The sequence below is a fragment of the Chiloscyllium plagiosum genome, unplaced genomic scaffold (assembly GCF_037043375.1).
Source record: "Chiloscyllium plagiosum isolate Xiang-an unplaced genomic scaffold, Cpla_swu_hap1 HiC_scaffold_34, whole genome shotgun sequence".
Lineage (NCBI taxonomy): Eukaryota > Metazoa > Chordata > Chondrichthyes > Orectolobiformes > Hemiscylliidae > Chiloscyllium > Chiloscyllium plagiosum.
This window is the reverse complement of record NW_028270172.1, coordinates 47,752,866-47,771,080: the sequence shown is the minus strand read 5'-3', so window position 1 is coordinate 47,771,080 and position 18,215 is coordinate 47,752,866. Positions and strand designations below refer to the sequence as shown.

General features: G+C 41.6%; 1 protein-coding gene across 2 annotated transcripts in view; it reads left to right on the top strand.

Annotated features, from left to right (window-relative positions):
• The window catches only part of rmp24 (ribonuclease MRP subunit p24), a 63,167-nt gene extending 56,177 nt beyond the window's left edge, over window positions 1–6,990 (top strand). For both annotated transcript variants that reach the window (XM_043719056.2, XM_043719055.2), the window contains exon 6: window positions 2,660–6,990. In XM_043719056.2, the coding sequence (XP_043574991.2) occupies window positions 2,660–2,804 (145 nt within the window). In that variant the 3' untranslated portion in view covers window positions 2,805–6,990. The remainder of the gene's footprint in view (window positions 1–2,659) is intronic.
• The last annotated feature ends 11,225 nt before the right edge of the window (window positions 6,991–18,215 follow it).

Below are 18,215 nucleotides of genomic sequence, written 5' to 3'. Positions count from 1 at the left end.
TTAAGAGTGACACTAAAATAGAAAGGTCAAGAGCAGTAGATTCAAATGCATGAAACAAGATGAATTACTTTGTGGGCGGCACGGTGGCACAGTGGTTAGCACTGCTGCCTCACAGCGCCAGAGACCCGGGTTCAGTTCCCGCCTCAGGCGACTGACTGTGTGGAGTTTGCACGTTCTCCCCGTGTCTGCGTGGGTTTCCTCCGGGTACTCCGGTTTCCTCCCACAGTCCAAAGATGTGCAGCTAAGGTGAATTGGCCATGCTAAATTGCCCATAGTGTTAGGTAAGGGGTAAATGTAGGGGTATGGGTGGGTTGTGCTTCGGCGGGTCGGTGTGGACTTGTTGGGCCGAAGGGCCTGTTTCCACACTAATCTAATCTAATCTACCAACAGAAAAATTGTTTGATTTTCAGAACCATGGTCTGTAAGTTTGTGGATAACATCATAATTGTAGTATAGTGGATAGTGAAGAGGGCTATCTAAGATTACAACGAGATCTTGATCAATTGTGTCAATGGGCTCAGGAGTGGCAAATGGAGTCTAATTTAGATAAATGTGAGGGATTGTGTTATTGTAAAACAAATAAGGGCAGTTAAAAGAAGGGCCTTGTATAGTGTTATAGAACAGAGACATGTAGGGGTTCAGGTGCATGATTCTTTGAAATTTGTATTCCAGGTAAACTGTGGTTAAGGCATTTAGCACGTTTGCCTTCATTGCTCAGACCTTTTGAGTATAGGAGTTGGGATGTCATGTTGAGGTTGCACAGGATGTTGGTGAGGCCTCTTCTGGAGTACTGTATCCAGTTCTGGTCACCCTGTTATAGGAAGGAAATTATTAAACTAGAGCGGGTTCAGCAGAGATTTACCAAGATGTTGCCAGGAATAGAGTGTTTGAGTTATAAGGAGAGACTGGATAGTCCGAGACTTTTTTCACTGGAGCATAGGAGGTTGAAGGGTGACCTTATAGAGTTTTACAAAATCGTGAGGGGCATGGATAAGGCATATGGCCAGTGTCTTTTCACCAGGTGTGGGATTTCAAGACTCGAGTGCAAATTTTTGAAGGTGAGAAAAGAAAGATTTAAAGATACAAGGGGAATTTATTTTTTCTTGTGCAGTGGCTCGTGTGTGGAATGACTTCCAAAGAAATTGGCAGATGTGGATGCAATTATAACATTTAAAAGACATTTAGATAAGTACAGGAATAAGAAATATTTGGAGGACTATGGGCCAAGTGCAGGCAGGTGAGACTAGTTTAGTTTGGGATTGAGGTTGGCATGGCATATTTGGACCAAAGGGTCTGTTTCTGTTACTGTGGCAACTCTGCCAACTATGGTAGCTCTGTCAGGGTGCTGGAGTTAAGAGTGCCATCATCCCCATCCTATGTTCTGCCTCCTTTTATTTAGAAAAAGGCAGGAGCCCACTCGTGATCGCAGTAGCTGCCCTGCAGACATTGAAGCTGGGGTTGGACTTAATAGAAATGTAAAATGGAAAGTATTAGTAAAAGTAAACATTGGTCTCTTGGGGGAGCATTAGGAGAAATTATAATTGGGAATAAGGAAATAGCAGAAATGGAATCGTAGAATCCCTACAGTGTAGAAGCAAGCCATTCGGCCCATTGAGTCTGCACCAACCTTCCGAAGAGTGTTCCACCTAGACCCATCCCCTAACCTATCCCTGTAACTCTGGCTAATCCATCACCCTGCACATCGGTGGATACTATGGGTAGTTTTAGCATGGGAGGAAACCCATACAGGCATGGGTTTAGACTATGGGAGGAAACTCATGCAGGCATGGGGAGAGCTTGCAAACTCCATACACAGTTGCCAGAGGGTGGAATCGAACCTGGAAGTAGTGCTATCCACTGAGCTACCATGCCACCCATGATTCTTAGTATTTACGAAAAAGCCATTACACCAGACATGGTGTCCCTGATTTGCAAATATCCAATTTATGAATGCTAATATATGTATCACGTTCTGATTTGCATACAAATTTGACTTGCAAATGGATTCCAGAACACACACTTGGGAACTATCTGTATTTTGTTAATAACCCTGTTCAAATATGTTATTAAACCTCTCTGGAACAGGTGGGGCATGACCCCCAGGCCTCCTAACTGCGAGGTAGAGACATTGACGGTGTATGCTGAACAATATTTGTTTTAATGGTCAAAGGCTAAATAAACACTCAACATTGGAAGGATTGTGAACCTTTGGAATTCTCTACCCCAGAAGCTGCTCATGATCCAATGTTGAGTATACTCAGTCGGGACATTGCTGAGTTTTATTGATACTAAAGGAAACGAGGAATATGGGTTGAATGTAGGAAGGTGTAGTTGACATAGAAGATTATCCATGACCTTGCTGAATGGAGGAGCAGACGTGAAGGCATGACTGGCTTATTTCAGCTCCTCATTCTGTAGGTTAGCCTCTGACAAGGTGGCTGCTAAATGTCACCACACTTGAAGGTACAATCTTGCAAGCTCAAGAACTGCAAGGTATGTTTTTGGCTTTACACCACTTATTTTTATTTGGTTATTAGAAATGACATTTTTCAACTAAATGTCGATTTCAAATAAAAGTATTTAATCAGGTCTGTCACTTCATCAGATAAAATAATTCCTATTTATGCGTGCTTTAACAATATAACTTTTATCCTTTTAGAACATCGGTTTCTACTTCATCGGCCTCATTGAAATCAGTTAAAGGGAAGAAGCTGCACTGCTCTCGTCTAAAGATGCTTTTGAATTGTGAGCAGAAACAGCAGAACAATAAAGGGACTCTTCGCGATTTCCTAACTTCAGTGTAAACTGCAATTTGTGTTTGTACCTCCTTTGTAACATTTAATCTGTGTCCACAAACGTCAGAGCAAGAAAAAAAGGGGAAAAATTAATTGCATGTCAATTTGCGTAATCGGTTGGGTGCACAACTGTACACTGTATATAGCTTTATGCAAATTGAATTTTGCAATATTGCTGTAAGTTTCTCTTTGCTTGTAAATAAATTGTCAGAAATGTTACAATAAAAAGCATGTTGCAGCTCTGACAGGTAACAATGCTTCTGCAATACTAAAGATTAAACAGAAGCATGTATGCAGCATGGTTGGTAAGCTAAGCTGCCATCTGTTTTTCTCTGAAACATACTGCTACCCCAGACGGATACGCATCCATGAGACTTCTCGATATTGAAGTTCAAATGGGAATAGCTGCAGGTCGTGAACAAATAGTTGTCATAAATCCTTTTACTGTTAACTGTAACCGCGGGTCAGCTTTCTTACTGCTAAAATTCCTCTGAAAGGAATGACGACTTTTACAAACTTAACATTTTAGGCTTCTGTAATTGTGTATAGTGTTTGTGGAGTTAGGCTTTTTGCTAGTTGGCCCTGAAAAGGTCTCAGGCAGAGTCTGTGCTTGTAGGTTGGTGAGATTGGACTGTCTGCCAAGTCAGTGATATTGAACTGGGGATGGTTGGCGTTATGCTGCAAGGGGTCAGAACAGATGGACCGGGGGAATAAATTCCTGTTTGTAGAAAAATAGGAAACTTGCTAATTAATAGGTATTGTGTAATTATATTGATACTGTCTCCAAGGTTATATGTATACATTAATGAAATACTTAAGCAGACATCTTGGAAGATGTAATTTATTAAAATATTGTTGTGTTTCTGTTTAAACAAAACTTTCTATCAAAGCAAAAAATTGTCCTGCTGGAAAATGAAATAGTTTTAGTCCAGTACCTAGGCCAGATACATTGCAAGTTTATTCATTCCCCGTTTTACTGTGTCAGTGAGATCTTTCCATTTCTTGCAACAGCTGAAGTGAGTTTGTTATTGTCGGTAATGATTCGTGTGAGACTGTAACATTGACAATCAATTTTCCATCCAATCCATGGCTGCGCAACAACCTGGAACATCCTATGGAAACTAAGCAGCAGTCAGTTCCTTCAAGCTGGCACACACGAATGGCCACGTTAAGGAAACATTATAGGGCTCATACATGTGTACTCAGCAGCAAAAAAAAATCATTGATTACAATAATAGTAATTTTGCCTAATTACATTAATAATGACTTGAGAACTATGGGCTGTTTCATTCATCTGTACTAATTTTGAGCCTAGATTACAGAACTGAAAATGCAATGTGCTCCCTAATTATTTGTAAAGCTCTTGGAAGTGTCAGAGATTGGGTAATATATTTACAAAGGTACAATCTCTTTTGCCTAATTTGGCTTGGAAAACTGTTATAACATGCAAGAAAAACAGATTTTGCCTTTTTTATTTTGGTCAATATATCTTGCTGAACAGTATTATAGATTGGACTGCTATGGTATCTTTAAGGTGTGAAATCTTTTTTGTACATTGCACTGTAAGATTCACATTTGTGCAGCAAGGGTCAATTGTACCCATGGAAAAGATGACCAAATACTTCCATTCTGTAATGTACAAATATATAATGTCTCAATAAACAATTAAGATGTTGCTCCTTTTTATACAGTAGTGAGTGAGAAAGAGTTTACGTTATTAGCAATGCTGTCTTTTCGATTGGACTTCAAACTGTAATTTATCTGTTAAATGGAAGTAGATTTAGTTGTAACTTTAAAAAATAAATTGCATGTAAAGGCAAGGGAGGGGGGGGGGAATGTTTGTAGAACTATGTTAAAAGGGTAGGTAATTTGGACTACTCAAAAGCCATTTCAAAAAATTGGTGCAAAAGCGTAATGGAATAAAAGGTCTTTTCTTTATGAAAAGATGGGAGTAGAATGATTTGAACATAGTTCTGCTGTTATCTTTTGAACTCTGTTTTCTCACACATCACCTCACACATTAACTAAACATAGCTCTGGTTTACCCATCAGGCGATCTGGCTGTGTGCTGTATGGGCTGCCATGTCATTTCATCAAATAAGAATTCTAGGCCATCATAAAAAGAATAGGCCATTCAGCCCTTTGAGCCTGCTCAACCATGGTTGATCTTGCTGTGATTTCAACTCCTTTCCTTTCTGTGCGCCCATAATTCTTGGAGTGGACTTGGAGGACCAAAGGCTCTGCTCCTGTGCTGTGTTGTGCTTTCTTTTTTTCTTAACTCTTGATCTTATTAAACTGGATCTACCTCTGCCTTGAATAAATACAATGATACAATCTCCATTGCTTTCTTAGGAATACAATTCCACATGCTAACAGTACTGAAAATGCCTCTATCTTAAAAGGGAGACGATTAATCTTAAACTGTGTCCAAGTTCTTTCTTCATAAATTAAGCCCTTCATCCCAGGAATGAGTCAAGTGGACCTTCTTGATACTGCTTCGTTGCTATATTTTTTTAAAATAAGGAGACCAAATGTATTTTTCAGTGATCTTCGTTGAGGGATGCATGTTCACCAGGACACTTGAAGAATTCTTAATTATCTTCAACACCTAGCATAGAAGGTTGTGTGCACTGGAGAGAACTCATGAATCTTGGTTTAATATTTCCCCTTAAAAGCAGCAACTCTGTCAGTGCAGCATTCCTTCATTACTGTGTTTGATTGTGCTCAGGTCCTGAAATGAAGATTGAACTAGCAAACTACTGAAGGAGAAGCAGGATGACTAGTTCTGAGCGAAGCTAATATTTGCAATAGAATTTAATAAAATAAAACAAAAGTGAAGTAGAACTGAAATAGAAAAGCGGAAAGTTCAAGATGGAGCCTAGCCTCTGAGAATTTTGAGAAGCGCTCAAATGTTTTGATGTGAATAAACTCTGATTTTATTTATTTTAGTAATGCCAACTGGGCAATGGGTAGAAAAGAAACCTTTTGGAAGATAGAAAGATTGATAGGATAGGAAATGGGGAGAGGAAAATCCAGTTGCAGGAGGAGCCTTCTGAGATTGATGGAAGGGCCTGAGAGTTTTGGAGCTTAGAAGGTTCACATTATGAAGCAGCACTCGATGAACTTGGTTCACAGCACCATCCTCTGGTATCACACATAAGAATGTAGTTTAGAATATTCAGCTTTCTTTTGCTTCCCAACTCAAGTTTGTGAAGAAACAACGCAAATTCTGCAAATCTTTTGCAGCAGACATGGTGCTCAATCATGCAGCTGCTAATTTTTGAGGTGAGGCAGTAACACCAGCTGGTTAGCTGTGGTTGAAATGCAGAAACCCACTTCAGTTGCATTAGCAGTGTCTGAAAGGCTATTAACATAGTTTCTTCACAAATTTTTAAAAAGATAAAAACTAAGGAAGTGCAGGTCTTGAATTTTACGTGGAGTCTGCACCTCAGTCCAAGATTTGTGCAAATACAAGTGAATAAATAAACAAAAGAGTAAGGTAATCTGTCTATTGTTCTACTCATGGCACTATGGCAAAGGATTGGAATGGTTTATCTCAAGCATTTCTAAAGCTATTATGGCGCTTTTATTTGTAGACAATATTTTTCTGTTAATAGATTGAGACACTCTCTGTACTTCACTTATTTGAGCAGAATTAAATAAGATATGCTAGTGGGAACACCTAAATGTTGATTTTTCCATAGAAGAAGGCAAAAATGGAAGACAGTGATTGGTTAAAATAGTTAATCTGTTTGCACTGGAGGACATTTTAAAGATGGCTGTATCTCAATTGTCTATTCAGAATTTTTATTGGATCTTCAAAGACACATTTCCATCTTTTTGAAGTAAAATATAACTAGTCAGTGTTAATCTAAGGTTTTCAACTTCAAGCTCCATATTACTTATTCCAGTATATGCATGTTAAGACTCCATGGAGTATTTGTCATGTCAAAATTTTCCATTTGGGGGTTCAGTTCAAATTTACTGGAAAGTTATTTTAAAGTCTTAACACAGAGTTAACAGCTTATGCATTAAGTGAATCAATAATTATGATTTTCTTGTGACCTATGTATAATCCACTGTAAAGTTTCACTAATTTTACACTCTGTAATAGTATGGTATTTACTAGCTGTCAAAGTGAACTGGAGTTTGTGGTGAGCAATGTAACAAAAATAAATGCTTTGTTGAAAGAGCATTATATTATAGTTGTCCTGATTTCTTCTTATGACTCGATTGAAGTTAAAAGCAAGATTAATTATGTGAAAGACCCGTTTGGCTGATGAACATTAATGCAGGAAAATAAACCGGATGGAGACAAATTTAACCTACCCTTTGTATGAAACCAGTGAGTTTGGGTTTACTCCTGATATTAAACACAACCCAGATAGTAGGTGAGGCACAGAATTCTACGCAATCCCCTGGAGTTTCCAGTATGGGTTGGTTAGTTTAAAATTACTCTATAGTCTATAGGTTGATCCCAAAGGTGGTTTTAATGTGCAGGAGCCTGTAGTGTGCAAAGCCTTTAGCAATATTTAGTTCAGAGACTCATTCTTCATTTTGCTTTTTCCCTTTCCTTTTTTCCCTTTTCCTTTTCTTCTTTATAGTGGAATTCCACAGATGTCTGATGAGAACCCTGCTCTTCCTTAGAGCCATAGAGATGTACAGCACAGAATAGGATCTATCGCATCTATACCCTGGAACATTAAGCTGCCAGTCCTGTCCCGACAAGCCATGCCTCTGTAATTGCTATGACATCCTAGTCCCATGTTGCTGACCATGCCTCGACTTCATCTGCTTTTTCCGTCAAGCTTCTTGCATTGAAATAAATAAAGTTTAATCCCATCAGTCCTATTTGTTCTCTGCTTTGTTCCTACCTGCCCTGATTGTTTGACTAGCTCCTTTCCCCCCCAGACTAGTTTAAATCCTCCCAAATAGCTCTAGCAAATCTCTCTGCCAGTTTATTAGTGCCCTTCCAATTCAGGTGTAATCTGTCCTTCTTATACAGGTAACTTCTACCCCAGAAGAGATTCCGATGATCCAAAAATATGAATCCTTCTTCCCGGCATCAGCTCCTCAGCCACACCTTCATCTACTCTATCCTCCTATTCCTACCCTCACTAGCTCGTGGCACATTCAGATATCAATACCCTTGATGACCTTTTTAAATTCCTGCCTAACTTATATTCTCGCCTCAAAATCTTTTCTCTTCCATGTTGTTAGTTCCAATGTGTACAATTGCCTCCTGTTTGGTCTTTCTACCCTTTGGGAATATTCTGCAACTTCTCTGAGATATCCTTGATCCTGGCCCCGGGAGGCAACACACCATTCTGATGTCTCGCTGTTGATCACAGAAATGTCTGTGCCTCTGACTAGAGAATCCCTTATCACAATCAATCGTTTGGAACTGAATTGGAGCTAGTCTTGATAACAGAAACCTGGTGGTCAGTGCTACATTCCCCGGAGAGTCCATCACCCCCTACATTTTCCAAAACAGCATACTTGTTTAAGATGGGGATAGTCACCAGGGACACCTGCACTGCCTGCCTCTCTTCTATCTTTCCTGGAGGTCGCCTATTTACCTGATTGTATCTGCATTTTTTTTCTCTCATAACTGCCATCCATCACACCCTGTAGCTCCTGTAAATTCCTCATTGTCTCCAATTCCCACCAGCTGATCCACGCAATCTGATAGGATTCACAAGCAAACATGTTTCTTGCAGACCAAATTATCAGTAACATGGAAATTCTCCCTAATCTTCCACTACCAACAGGAAGAGCACATCACTCTACTAAAGAATCTTCAGACCCAGAAAATAGCACAGTCTTAATTCTCTTAAAAACACTGCTCCACGCTCACTCAGTATGATGTTTTTACCTTTTTAAAGTTTAATCAATAGACAGATCTCAATAAAAGCACAGAAATCAAAAAAGAACCCATTCTACTCACTATTGTAGATTTACAAAAAAAAGTGAATTACACTTTAAAACTGACCACTTAATTGCTCTCCTTCTGTTTGCACCCCCACACAGGTTTCTCCAAGGTCAGCTGTGAATTTTGACGTTTATTTTTCTTAGGACAAACTCCAATGTCCAAAGCTACTTGAAACAGCAAAGGCAGCAGCTGTACAGGTTATTGCTGGGTCAGACTGCAGTGCTGGTTTCTTTATCCACTTGAATCACCTCCCATGTGGTCACTGCCTTTGTCTCCCTTTTTCAAGTGCTGTTGTTTTGATCATTTGTTTCCCCCAAAGTTCCAGAACAATGCAACAGCTTATAAAACTGTAATAATTGATCTTAGAATTCGTGGAAATCAGCTCTTAAACTGAAAGTATCTCACAAAAGGAGGAACTCTTACAGCCACAACTTTTCCCTGTCTTCCATCTTGGATTACCCAGAATCCCATACATTATTAATAACCTAGGCATTGTGTACAGGGCACAAATTAACTATTGCACGTAACTTGCAAGTATTGTAATCTGTGAGGAGGAGGATAGTGTATAACTTCAGAATGTCAGTCTATTTTATGGAATGGGTGGCAGATGAAATTTAATGCAGAGAAGTAGGGGATTTTTCATTTTATTAAGAATAATAGAGAACATAAAGGTGCTGAAAGTGTATATGAGCACAAATCATTGAAGGGGGCAGAGCAGATAGGGGGCATCATCAAAAAACACTGAACATTGTTGTCTTAGTAGGGGTGCAGAGAATAGAAGAAAGTCATGTAAAAAAAAACAAAAACAGTGGTTCATTATCAACTAGAGTATGAAGAAGTGTTCTGGGCACCATACATAGGAGGCATTGAGGATTAGAGAACATCCAGAGAAGTTCCATGGAAATTATTCCAGGGATGGTCAGAATCTGGGACTTAAACTTGAGGAAATTTGACCAAAGTATTCCATTTTGATTAATTTGGACAGTGTAGATGGAGTGAAACTGCATGTTTGTGGAAAATCAAGGAGTAGAAAGCATAGATTTCAGATAATTGTCAAAGTGCTTCAGATTCAGAATGAACTGCCTGAGATTGAATTGAGTCATTCAGAAGAGAATTGGATCATTAACTGAGAAGGAAAAATGTGTTGAGTTACAGGGGAAAGGTTGCGGAGTAGCACTAGGTGAATCATTCCTGCAGAAAGACAGCAGAGACTTGATAGACTGAATGGCCATTTTCTGTGCTGGAACTATTGTATGGTGTCATGTATCTTCGATCTGAACTTCAAAGTTACTTTAGCATTAGATATTCTGTTCACAACCAGATATAATCATAAAAGTTGTTTTTAATTTTTGAGTGAACTTCAAATGAGTTGTAAACTATATTTTCGATACTCTTGGTCAGATCAAGCTGTTCTCCTGAACCTGCTGAAAACAGGTTTAGGCGGCTCCACTTAAGTTTAGTAGCAAGCTCTAATATAAACATATTATCGGGGTACTCCAGATTTACTTTTGACTTGCACGTTCTGGCACAGGAGACTAGTTCTTAAAGTTATTCCCAAGGTAAGAAGCTAAGTTTTGTATATTTAGTATAGAGTGGTGCTTTCCCAGGAGTCATAGAGATGGTGAAGAAGTGCTAATGCCCGAAACGTTGATTCTCCTGTTCCCTAGATGCTGCCTGACCTGCTGCGCTTCTCCAGCAACACATTTCCATCATAGAGATGTACCGCATGGAAACAGACCCTTTGGTCCAACCCGTCCATGCCGACCAGATATCCCAAACCAATCTAGTCCCACCTGCCAGCACCTGGCCCATATCCCTCCAAACCCTTCCTATTCATATACCCATCCAAATGCCTCTTAAATGTTGCAATTGCACCAGCCTCCACCACTTCCTCTGGCAGCTCATTCCATACACGTACCACCCTCTATGTGAAACAGTTGCCCCATAGGTCTCTCTTATATCTTTCCCCTCTCACCCTAAACCTATGTCCTCTAGTTCTGGACTCCCTGACCCGAGGGAAAATACTTTGTCTATTTACCCTATCTATGGCCCTCATAATTTTGTAAACCTCTATAAGGTCATCCCTCAGCCTCTGACACTCCAGGGAAAACAGCCCCAGCCTGTTCAGCCTCTCCCTATAGCTCAAATCCTCCAACCCTGGCAACATCTTTGTAAATCCTCTCTGAACCCTTTCAAGTTTCACAACATCTTTCCGATAGGAAGGAGATCAGAATTGCACGCAATATTCCAACAGTGGCCTAACCAATGTCCTGTACAGCTGCAACATGACCTCCCAACTCCTGTACTCAATACTCTGACCAATAAAGGAAAGCACACCAAACGCCTCCTTCACTATCCTATCAACCTGCAACTCCACTTTCAAGGAGCTATGTACCTGCATTCCAAGGTATCTTTGTTCAGCAACACTCCCTCGGACCTTACCATTAAGTGTATAAGTCCTGCTAAGATGTGCTTTCCCAAAATGCAGCACCTCGCATTTATCTGAATTAAACTCCATCTGCCACTTCTCAGCCCATTGGCCCATCTGGTCCAGATCCTGTTGTAATCTGAGGTAACCCTCTTCGCTGTCCACTACACCTCCAATTTTGGTGTCATCTGCAAACCTTACTAACTGTACCTCTTATGCTCACATCCAAATCATTTATGTAAATGACAAAAGCTGGAGGACCCAGCACCGATCCTTGTGGCACTCCACTGGTCACAGGCCTCCAGTCTGAAAAACACCCCTCCACCACCACCCTCTGTCTTCTACCTTTGAGCCAGTTCTGTATCCAAATGGCTAGTTCTCCCGGTATTCCGTGAGATCTAACCTTGCTAACCAGTTTCCCATGGGGAACCTTGTCAAACACCTTACTGAAGTCCATATAAATCACATCTACTGCAGTGCCTTCATCAATCCTCATTGTTACTTCCTCAAAAACTCAATCAAGTTTGTGAGACATGATTTCCCACGCACAAAGCCATGTTGACTATCCCTAATCAGTCCTTGCCTTTCCAAATACATGTACATCCTGTCCCTCAGGATTCCCTCCAACAACTTGCCTACCACTGACATCAGGCTCACTGGTCTATAGTTCCCTGGCTGGTCCTTACCACCCTTCTTAAACAGTGGCACCATGTTTGCCAACCTCCAGTCTTCCGGCACCTCACCTGTGACTATTGATGATACAAATATCTCAGTAAGAGACCCAGCAATCACTTCTCTAGCTTCCCACAGAGTTCGAGGGTGCACCTGATCAGGTCCTGGAGGTTTATTCACCTTTACCCGTTTGAAGACATCCAGTACTTCCTCCTCTGAAATATGGACATTTAGCAAGATGTCACCATCTATTTCCCTACAGTCCAAATCTTCCATATTCTTTTCCACTCTAAATACTGATGCAAAATACTCATTTAGTATCTTCCCCCATTTTCTGCGGCTCCACACTAAGGCCCTATTCTGACGTTTGAGAGGCCCTATTCTCGCCCTAGTTACCCTTTTGTCCTTAATATATCTGTAAAACCTCTTTGGATTCTCCTTAATTCTATTTGCCAAAGCTATCTCATGTCCCCTTTTTGCTCTCCTGACTTCCCTCTTAAGTAAACTCCTACTTCCTTTATACTCTTCTAGGGATTCACTCGATCTATCTTGTCTATACCTGACATATGCTTCCCTCTTTTTCTTAACCAAACACTCAATTTCTTTATGATCCAGAATTCTCTATACCTACCACCCTTTCCTTTCACCCTGACAGGAATATACTTTCTCTGGATTCTCGTTATCTCATTTCTGAAGGCTTCCCATTTTCCAGCCGTCCCTTTACCTGCGAACATCTGCCCCCAATCAACTTTCAAAAGTTCTTACCTAATACCGTCAAAATTGGCCTTTCTCCAATTTAGAACTTCAACTTTTAGATCTGGTCTATCCTTTTCCATCACTATTTTAAAACTAATAGAATTATAGTCTCTGGCCCCAAAGTGCACTCCCTCTGACACCTCAGTCACCTGCCCTGCCTTATTTCCCAAGAGTAGGTCAAGTTTTGCACCTTCCCTAATAGTACATTCACATACTGAATCACAAAATTGTCTTGTACACACTAAACAAATTCCTCTCCATCTAAACCCTTAACACTATGGCAGTCCCAGTCTATGTTTGGAAAGTTAAAATCCCCTACCATAACCCCCTATTATTCTTACAGATAGCTGACGTCTCCTTACAAGTATGTTTCTCAATTTCCCTCTGACTATTAGGGGGTCTGTACAATCCCAATAAGGTGACCATCCCTTTCTTATTTCTCAGTTCCACCCAAATAACTTCCCTGTATGTATTTCCAGGAATATCCTCCCTCATCACAGCTGTAATGCTATCCCTTATCAAAACTGCCACACCCCTCCTCTGCCTCCCTTTCTATCCCTCCTGTAGCATTAAGCTGCCAGTCCTGCCCATCCCTGAGTCATGATTCTGTAATTGCTATGATATCCCAGTCCCATGTTTCGAACCATGGCCAAAGCTCATCTGCCTTCCCTGTTAGGCCCCTTGCATTGAAGTAAATGCAGTTTAATTTATTACTCCTATCTTGTCCCTGCCTGCCCTGACTGTTTGACTCGCTTCTGTTCTCAACTGTACCAGTCTCAGATTGATCTCTTTCCTCAGTATCTCTGTGGTCCCAACCCCCCCACCCCACCCCACCCCCACCCCCACCTTACTAGTTTAAATCCTCCCGAGTCATTGTCTTTCTTCTTTCTTCTTCTGGCAGAAGATCTCCCTGGGTCATCTTTTTTTTACTGTGAAGATATATCATATGAAAAGATACCTTTGATAGAGTTTGAAATCACAATTGCTGTGTTGATAGCAGTTACTCTGTCAGACTTTCAAACTGGCTGCCTTTTTTAGATCATCTGATTGGTTCAACATTGGCAAAAAACAATAAAATCAAACTTAGTTGGGTTTTAGTATCCTGGGGCATAATTTAAACTGATTGGTTAAATTCAAATTGTTGTCAAAACAGCAACCAACTCAGGTATCTATTTCACAGCCAAATGTTGCATATTTTCAATTTTCCAGTACAATCTGAGACTGCTAGTTAATCATCTCAGTGCAAAACAGCATTCACTCTCTCTTAAAGGTGCAGTACATGCCTTCAACTTCATAACACAACAAAATGGCTGGAGGAACTGGATACTACAAAGGCTGTGGCTGTGGCAACATTCCAGCACTGGTACTAAAGACTTGTGCTCCAGAACTTGCTGTCCGTTTAGCCAAACTCTGGCACCTACCCAGCAATGTGGAAAATCGCTCAGCTATGTCCTTTACACAAAAAGCAGAACAAATCCAACATGTTTAATCATTGGGCCCATCAGTGTACTCTTGATCATTAGTAAAATGACGGAAGGTGTCATTAACTGTGGTATTAGGCAGCACCTACTCAGCAATAAATTGCTCAGTGATGCCCAGTTTGGGTTTTGTCGAGGCCATTCAGCTTCTGATCTCACTGCAGCCTTGATTCAAACATGGACAAAGGAGCTGAGTTCCAGAGGAGAGGTAAGAGTGTTCGCCCTTGACTTTAAGACTGCTTCAACTAAGTTGTGACATCAAGAAGCCCTAGCAAAACTAGAATCAGGGGCAAACTCTCTGCTGGCTGCAGGCGTACCTGGCATATAGGAAGGTATTTCTCGTTGTTGAAGGTCAGTCATCTAAGCTCCAGAACTTCTCTGCAAGGACCAAAACAGAAATTGCTGGAGAAGCTCAGCAGGTCTGACAGCATCAGTAGAGAGAAATCAGAGTGAATGTTTCAGGTCCAGTGACCTTTCCTCAGAGTAGGAGATAACATCTCTGCAGGAGTTCCACAGGGTGGTGGCCTAGACCCTGTGAGCCTTTTCCATCATTCAACATGATTATTGATGTTCACCCAACTTGGTACTCTGTTCCCACTTTCTTCCCTTTAGTCCTAAGAACTATCTCCACATCTTTCTCAAACATCTTCAATGTTTTGTTCTCAACAGTTTCTTGTGGCAAAGAATGCCATAGGCTTACCGCTGTCTAGAAATTCCCTCCCCAAGGGCATCGTGGGTCAACCCACAGCACCTAGATTACAGCGATTCAAGAAGACAGCTCACCACCATCTCTGTCCTGTGACCCCTGGTTCTGGATACCTGGTCATCGAAAGATCCTTCCTGCATTTATTCATCTATATCCTGTTAAAATTTTATCAGTTCTAATGAGATCCCTCCTCATTCATCTAAATTCCTCCTGATAGGCCTGTGGTCAAAAATGCAAATTTATTCATGAAGGACAGATGATATGGATCATTCCAACTACTTGGAGTGTGCATGGCAACGAGGTTAGTTCCATCCTTTGCAATACCAGGGACAAGTAGAACCTCAATATGTAGGGACACTCCATGTTTGCGTACCGAGGATTTACACACAGCTCTTACATTGGCATGAGGGTGACATTGGGTACATTGTTCACACCGTACCCACCCCCCATCCAGAAGTTTGTACGTGGAGTCCCTCAGACACATTCCATCAATTTCCCTCTTTGTCAGGTTCACGCTAGTGTTGCAGCTGCAGAGGAAGATCCTTACCATAGACCTGACTACTTCTCAGCATCAGTCTTCAGCACCACATTCAGGGATGTTGTTGGGACCCAGGGACCTTTTCTGCATTCTTTGCTAGCACATAGAGTGAATCAAAGCAGGTGAAGCCTGGCATCTTTGATGCTGGAGACCTCAAAAGACTGAGATAGATTGTCCACTTTGCATTTTTGACTGAAGTTGTTTGCCACATTAGTAATCATGGGAATCATTGGCCATTTGGAGAAGGTGTTATGTGGTGACTTTGGAAAAGGCATCTGTTTAAGGGGAGGGGGAGCAGGCTTCCAGCAGATGTGAGGAGACAGGTTTTCACACTGGGTGGTGGTTACCTGGAACTCACTGTCTGTAAGGGTGGTCAAAGCAGAAACTCTCATAACATTTAATAATTATTTGAATATATACTTGATGCCAAGGCCAAAGCCAGAAAATGGGATTAGAATGTTGTGGTTCTGTTCGCCGAGCTGGGAATTTGTGTTGCAGACGTTTCGTCCCCTGTCTAGGTGACATCCTCAGTGCTTGGGAGCCTCCGGTGAAGCGCTTCTGTGATCTTTCCTCCAGCATTTATAGTGGTTTGTCTCTGCCGCTTCCGGTTGTCAGTTCCAGCTGTCCGTTGTAGTGGCCGGTATATTGGGTCCAGGTCGATGTGCTTATTGATTGAATCTGTGGATGAGTGCCATGCCTCTAGGAATTCCCTGGCTGTTCTCTGTTTGACTTGTCCTATAATAGTAGTGTTGTCCCAGTCGAATTCATGTTGCTTGTCATCTGAGTGTGTGGCTACTAAGGACAGCTGGTTTCGTGGCTAGTTGGTGTTCATGGATGCGGATCATTAGCTGTCTTCCTGTTTGCCCTATGTAGTGTTTTGTGCAGTCCTTGCATGGGATTTTGTACACTACGTTGGTTTTGCTCATGCTGGGTATCGGGTCCTTCGTTCTGGTGAGTTGTTGTCTGAGAGTGGCTGTTGGTTTGTGTGCTGTTATGAGTCCTAGTGGTTGCAGTAGTCTGGCTGTCAGTTCGGAAATGCTGTTGATGTATGGTAGTGTGGCTAGTCCTTTGGGATGCGGCATGTCCTCATTCTGTTGTCTTTCCCTTAGGCATCTGTTGATGAAATTGCGCGGGTATCCATTTTTGGCAAATACATTGTATAGGTGTTCTTCTTCCTCTTTTTGCAGTTCTGGTGTACTGCAGTGTGTTGTGCTGAAAATGTGTGGCTGGAAAAGCGCAGCAGGTCAGGCAGCATCCAAGGAGCAGGAGAATCAATGTTTCAAATATGAACCTTCCAGATTCTCCTGTTTCCTGGATGCTGCCTGACCTGCTGCGCTTTTCCAGCAACACATTTTCAGCTCTGATCTCCAGCATCTGCAATCCTCACTTTCTCCTGCAGTGTGTTGTGGCCCTTTTGAACAGTGTCTTGATGCAACTTCTTTTGTGTGTGTTGGGGTGGTTGCTTTCGTAGATCAGGAGTTGGTCTGTGTGTGTGGCTTTCCTGTATACCTTTGTGGTGAATACAGGAAAGGTATACAGGAAAGCCACACACACGACCAAGTCCTGAACTACGAAAGCAACCACCCCAACACACACAAAAGAAGTTGCATCAGGACACTATTCAAAAGAGCCACAACACACTGCAGTACACCAGAACTGCAAAAAGAGGAAGAGGAACACCTATACAATGTATTCGCCAAAAACGGATACCCCCGCAATTTCATCAACAGATGCCTAAGGGAAAGACAATGGAACGAGGACATGCCGCAACCCAAAGGACTAGCCACACTACCATACATCAAGAGCATTTCCGAACTGACAGCCAGACTACTGCGACCACGGGGACTCATAACAGCACACAAACCAACAGCCACTCTCAGACAACAACTCACCAGGACGAAGGACCCGATACCCAGCATGAGCAAAACTAATGTAGTGTACAAAATACCATGCAAGGACTGCACAAAACACTACATAGGACAAACAGGAAGACAGCTAACGATCCGCATCCATGAACACCAACTAGCCACGAAACGACATGACCAGCTATCCTTAGTAGCCACACACGCAGATGACAAGCAACATGAGTTCAACAGGGACAACACTACTATCATAGGGCAAGCCAGACAGAGAACAGCCAGGGAATTCCTAGAGGCATGGCACTCATCCACAGATTCAATCAATAAGCACATCGACCTGGACCCAATATACGGACCACTGCAGCGGACAGCTGGAACTGACAACCGGAAGTGGCAGAGACAAACCACTATAAATGCTGGAGGAAAGATCACAGAAGCGCTTCACAGGAGGCTCCCAAGCACTGAGGATGTCACCTAGACGGGGGACGAAACGTCTGCAACACAAATTCCCAGCTCGGCTAACAGAACCACAACAACGAGCACCCGAGCTACAAATCTTCTCCCTAACATTGGGATAAGAATAATTAGGTGGTTGTGTTTGACCCACAGAAACCCAATGGGCAGAACGGCATAAAAACTATGCTGTCCATCTCTCGGACTCTGCGTGTTTAACATAAATAATATAAAATAACTAGTGTGTTTTGCAAAGGTGTGGCCCTAGAGACAGCTTTTGTCACAAGCCTCAAGCTGAGGTAGTTACATGTTAAAGATGTTGAATAAATCGCATGTTGTACTTTTATAGTTTGATTGTTGATATCTATGCTGTATCTCATTTTATTTCAGTCCTGTAATGTTCACTCGACCTTTCACTTGCAGATAAAGAAATTACATTAAACAGATGCAGCGATACTTTTGCTGCAAGTTGCGAATCCCATAATCTTTCTTTTCACTCTAATAGCACAGCGTGCTGCTTCTGCATTCAACTGATAAACTTTCAATTCTAAAGACTGACAATCAGAACGAAACTGAAACGAAATTAGATCATTTCGGG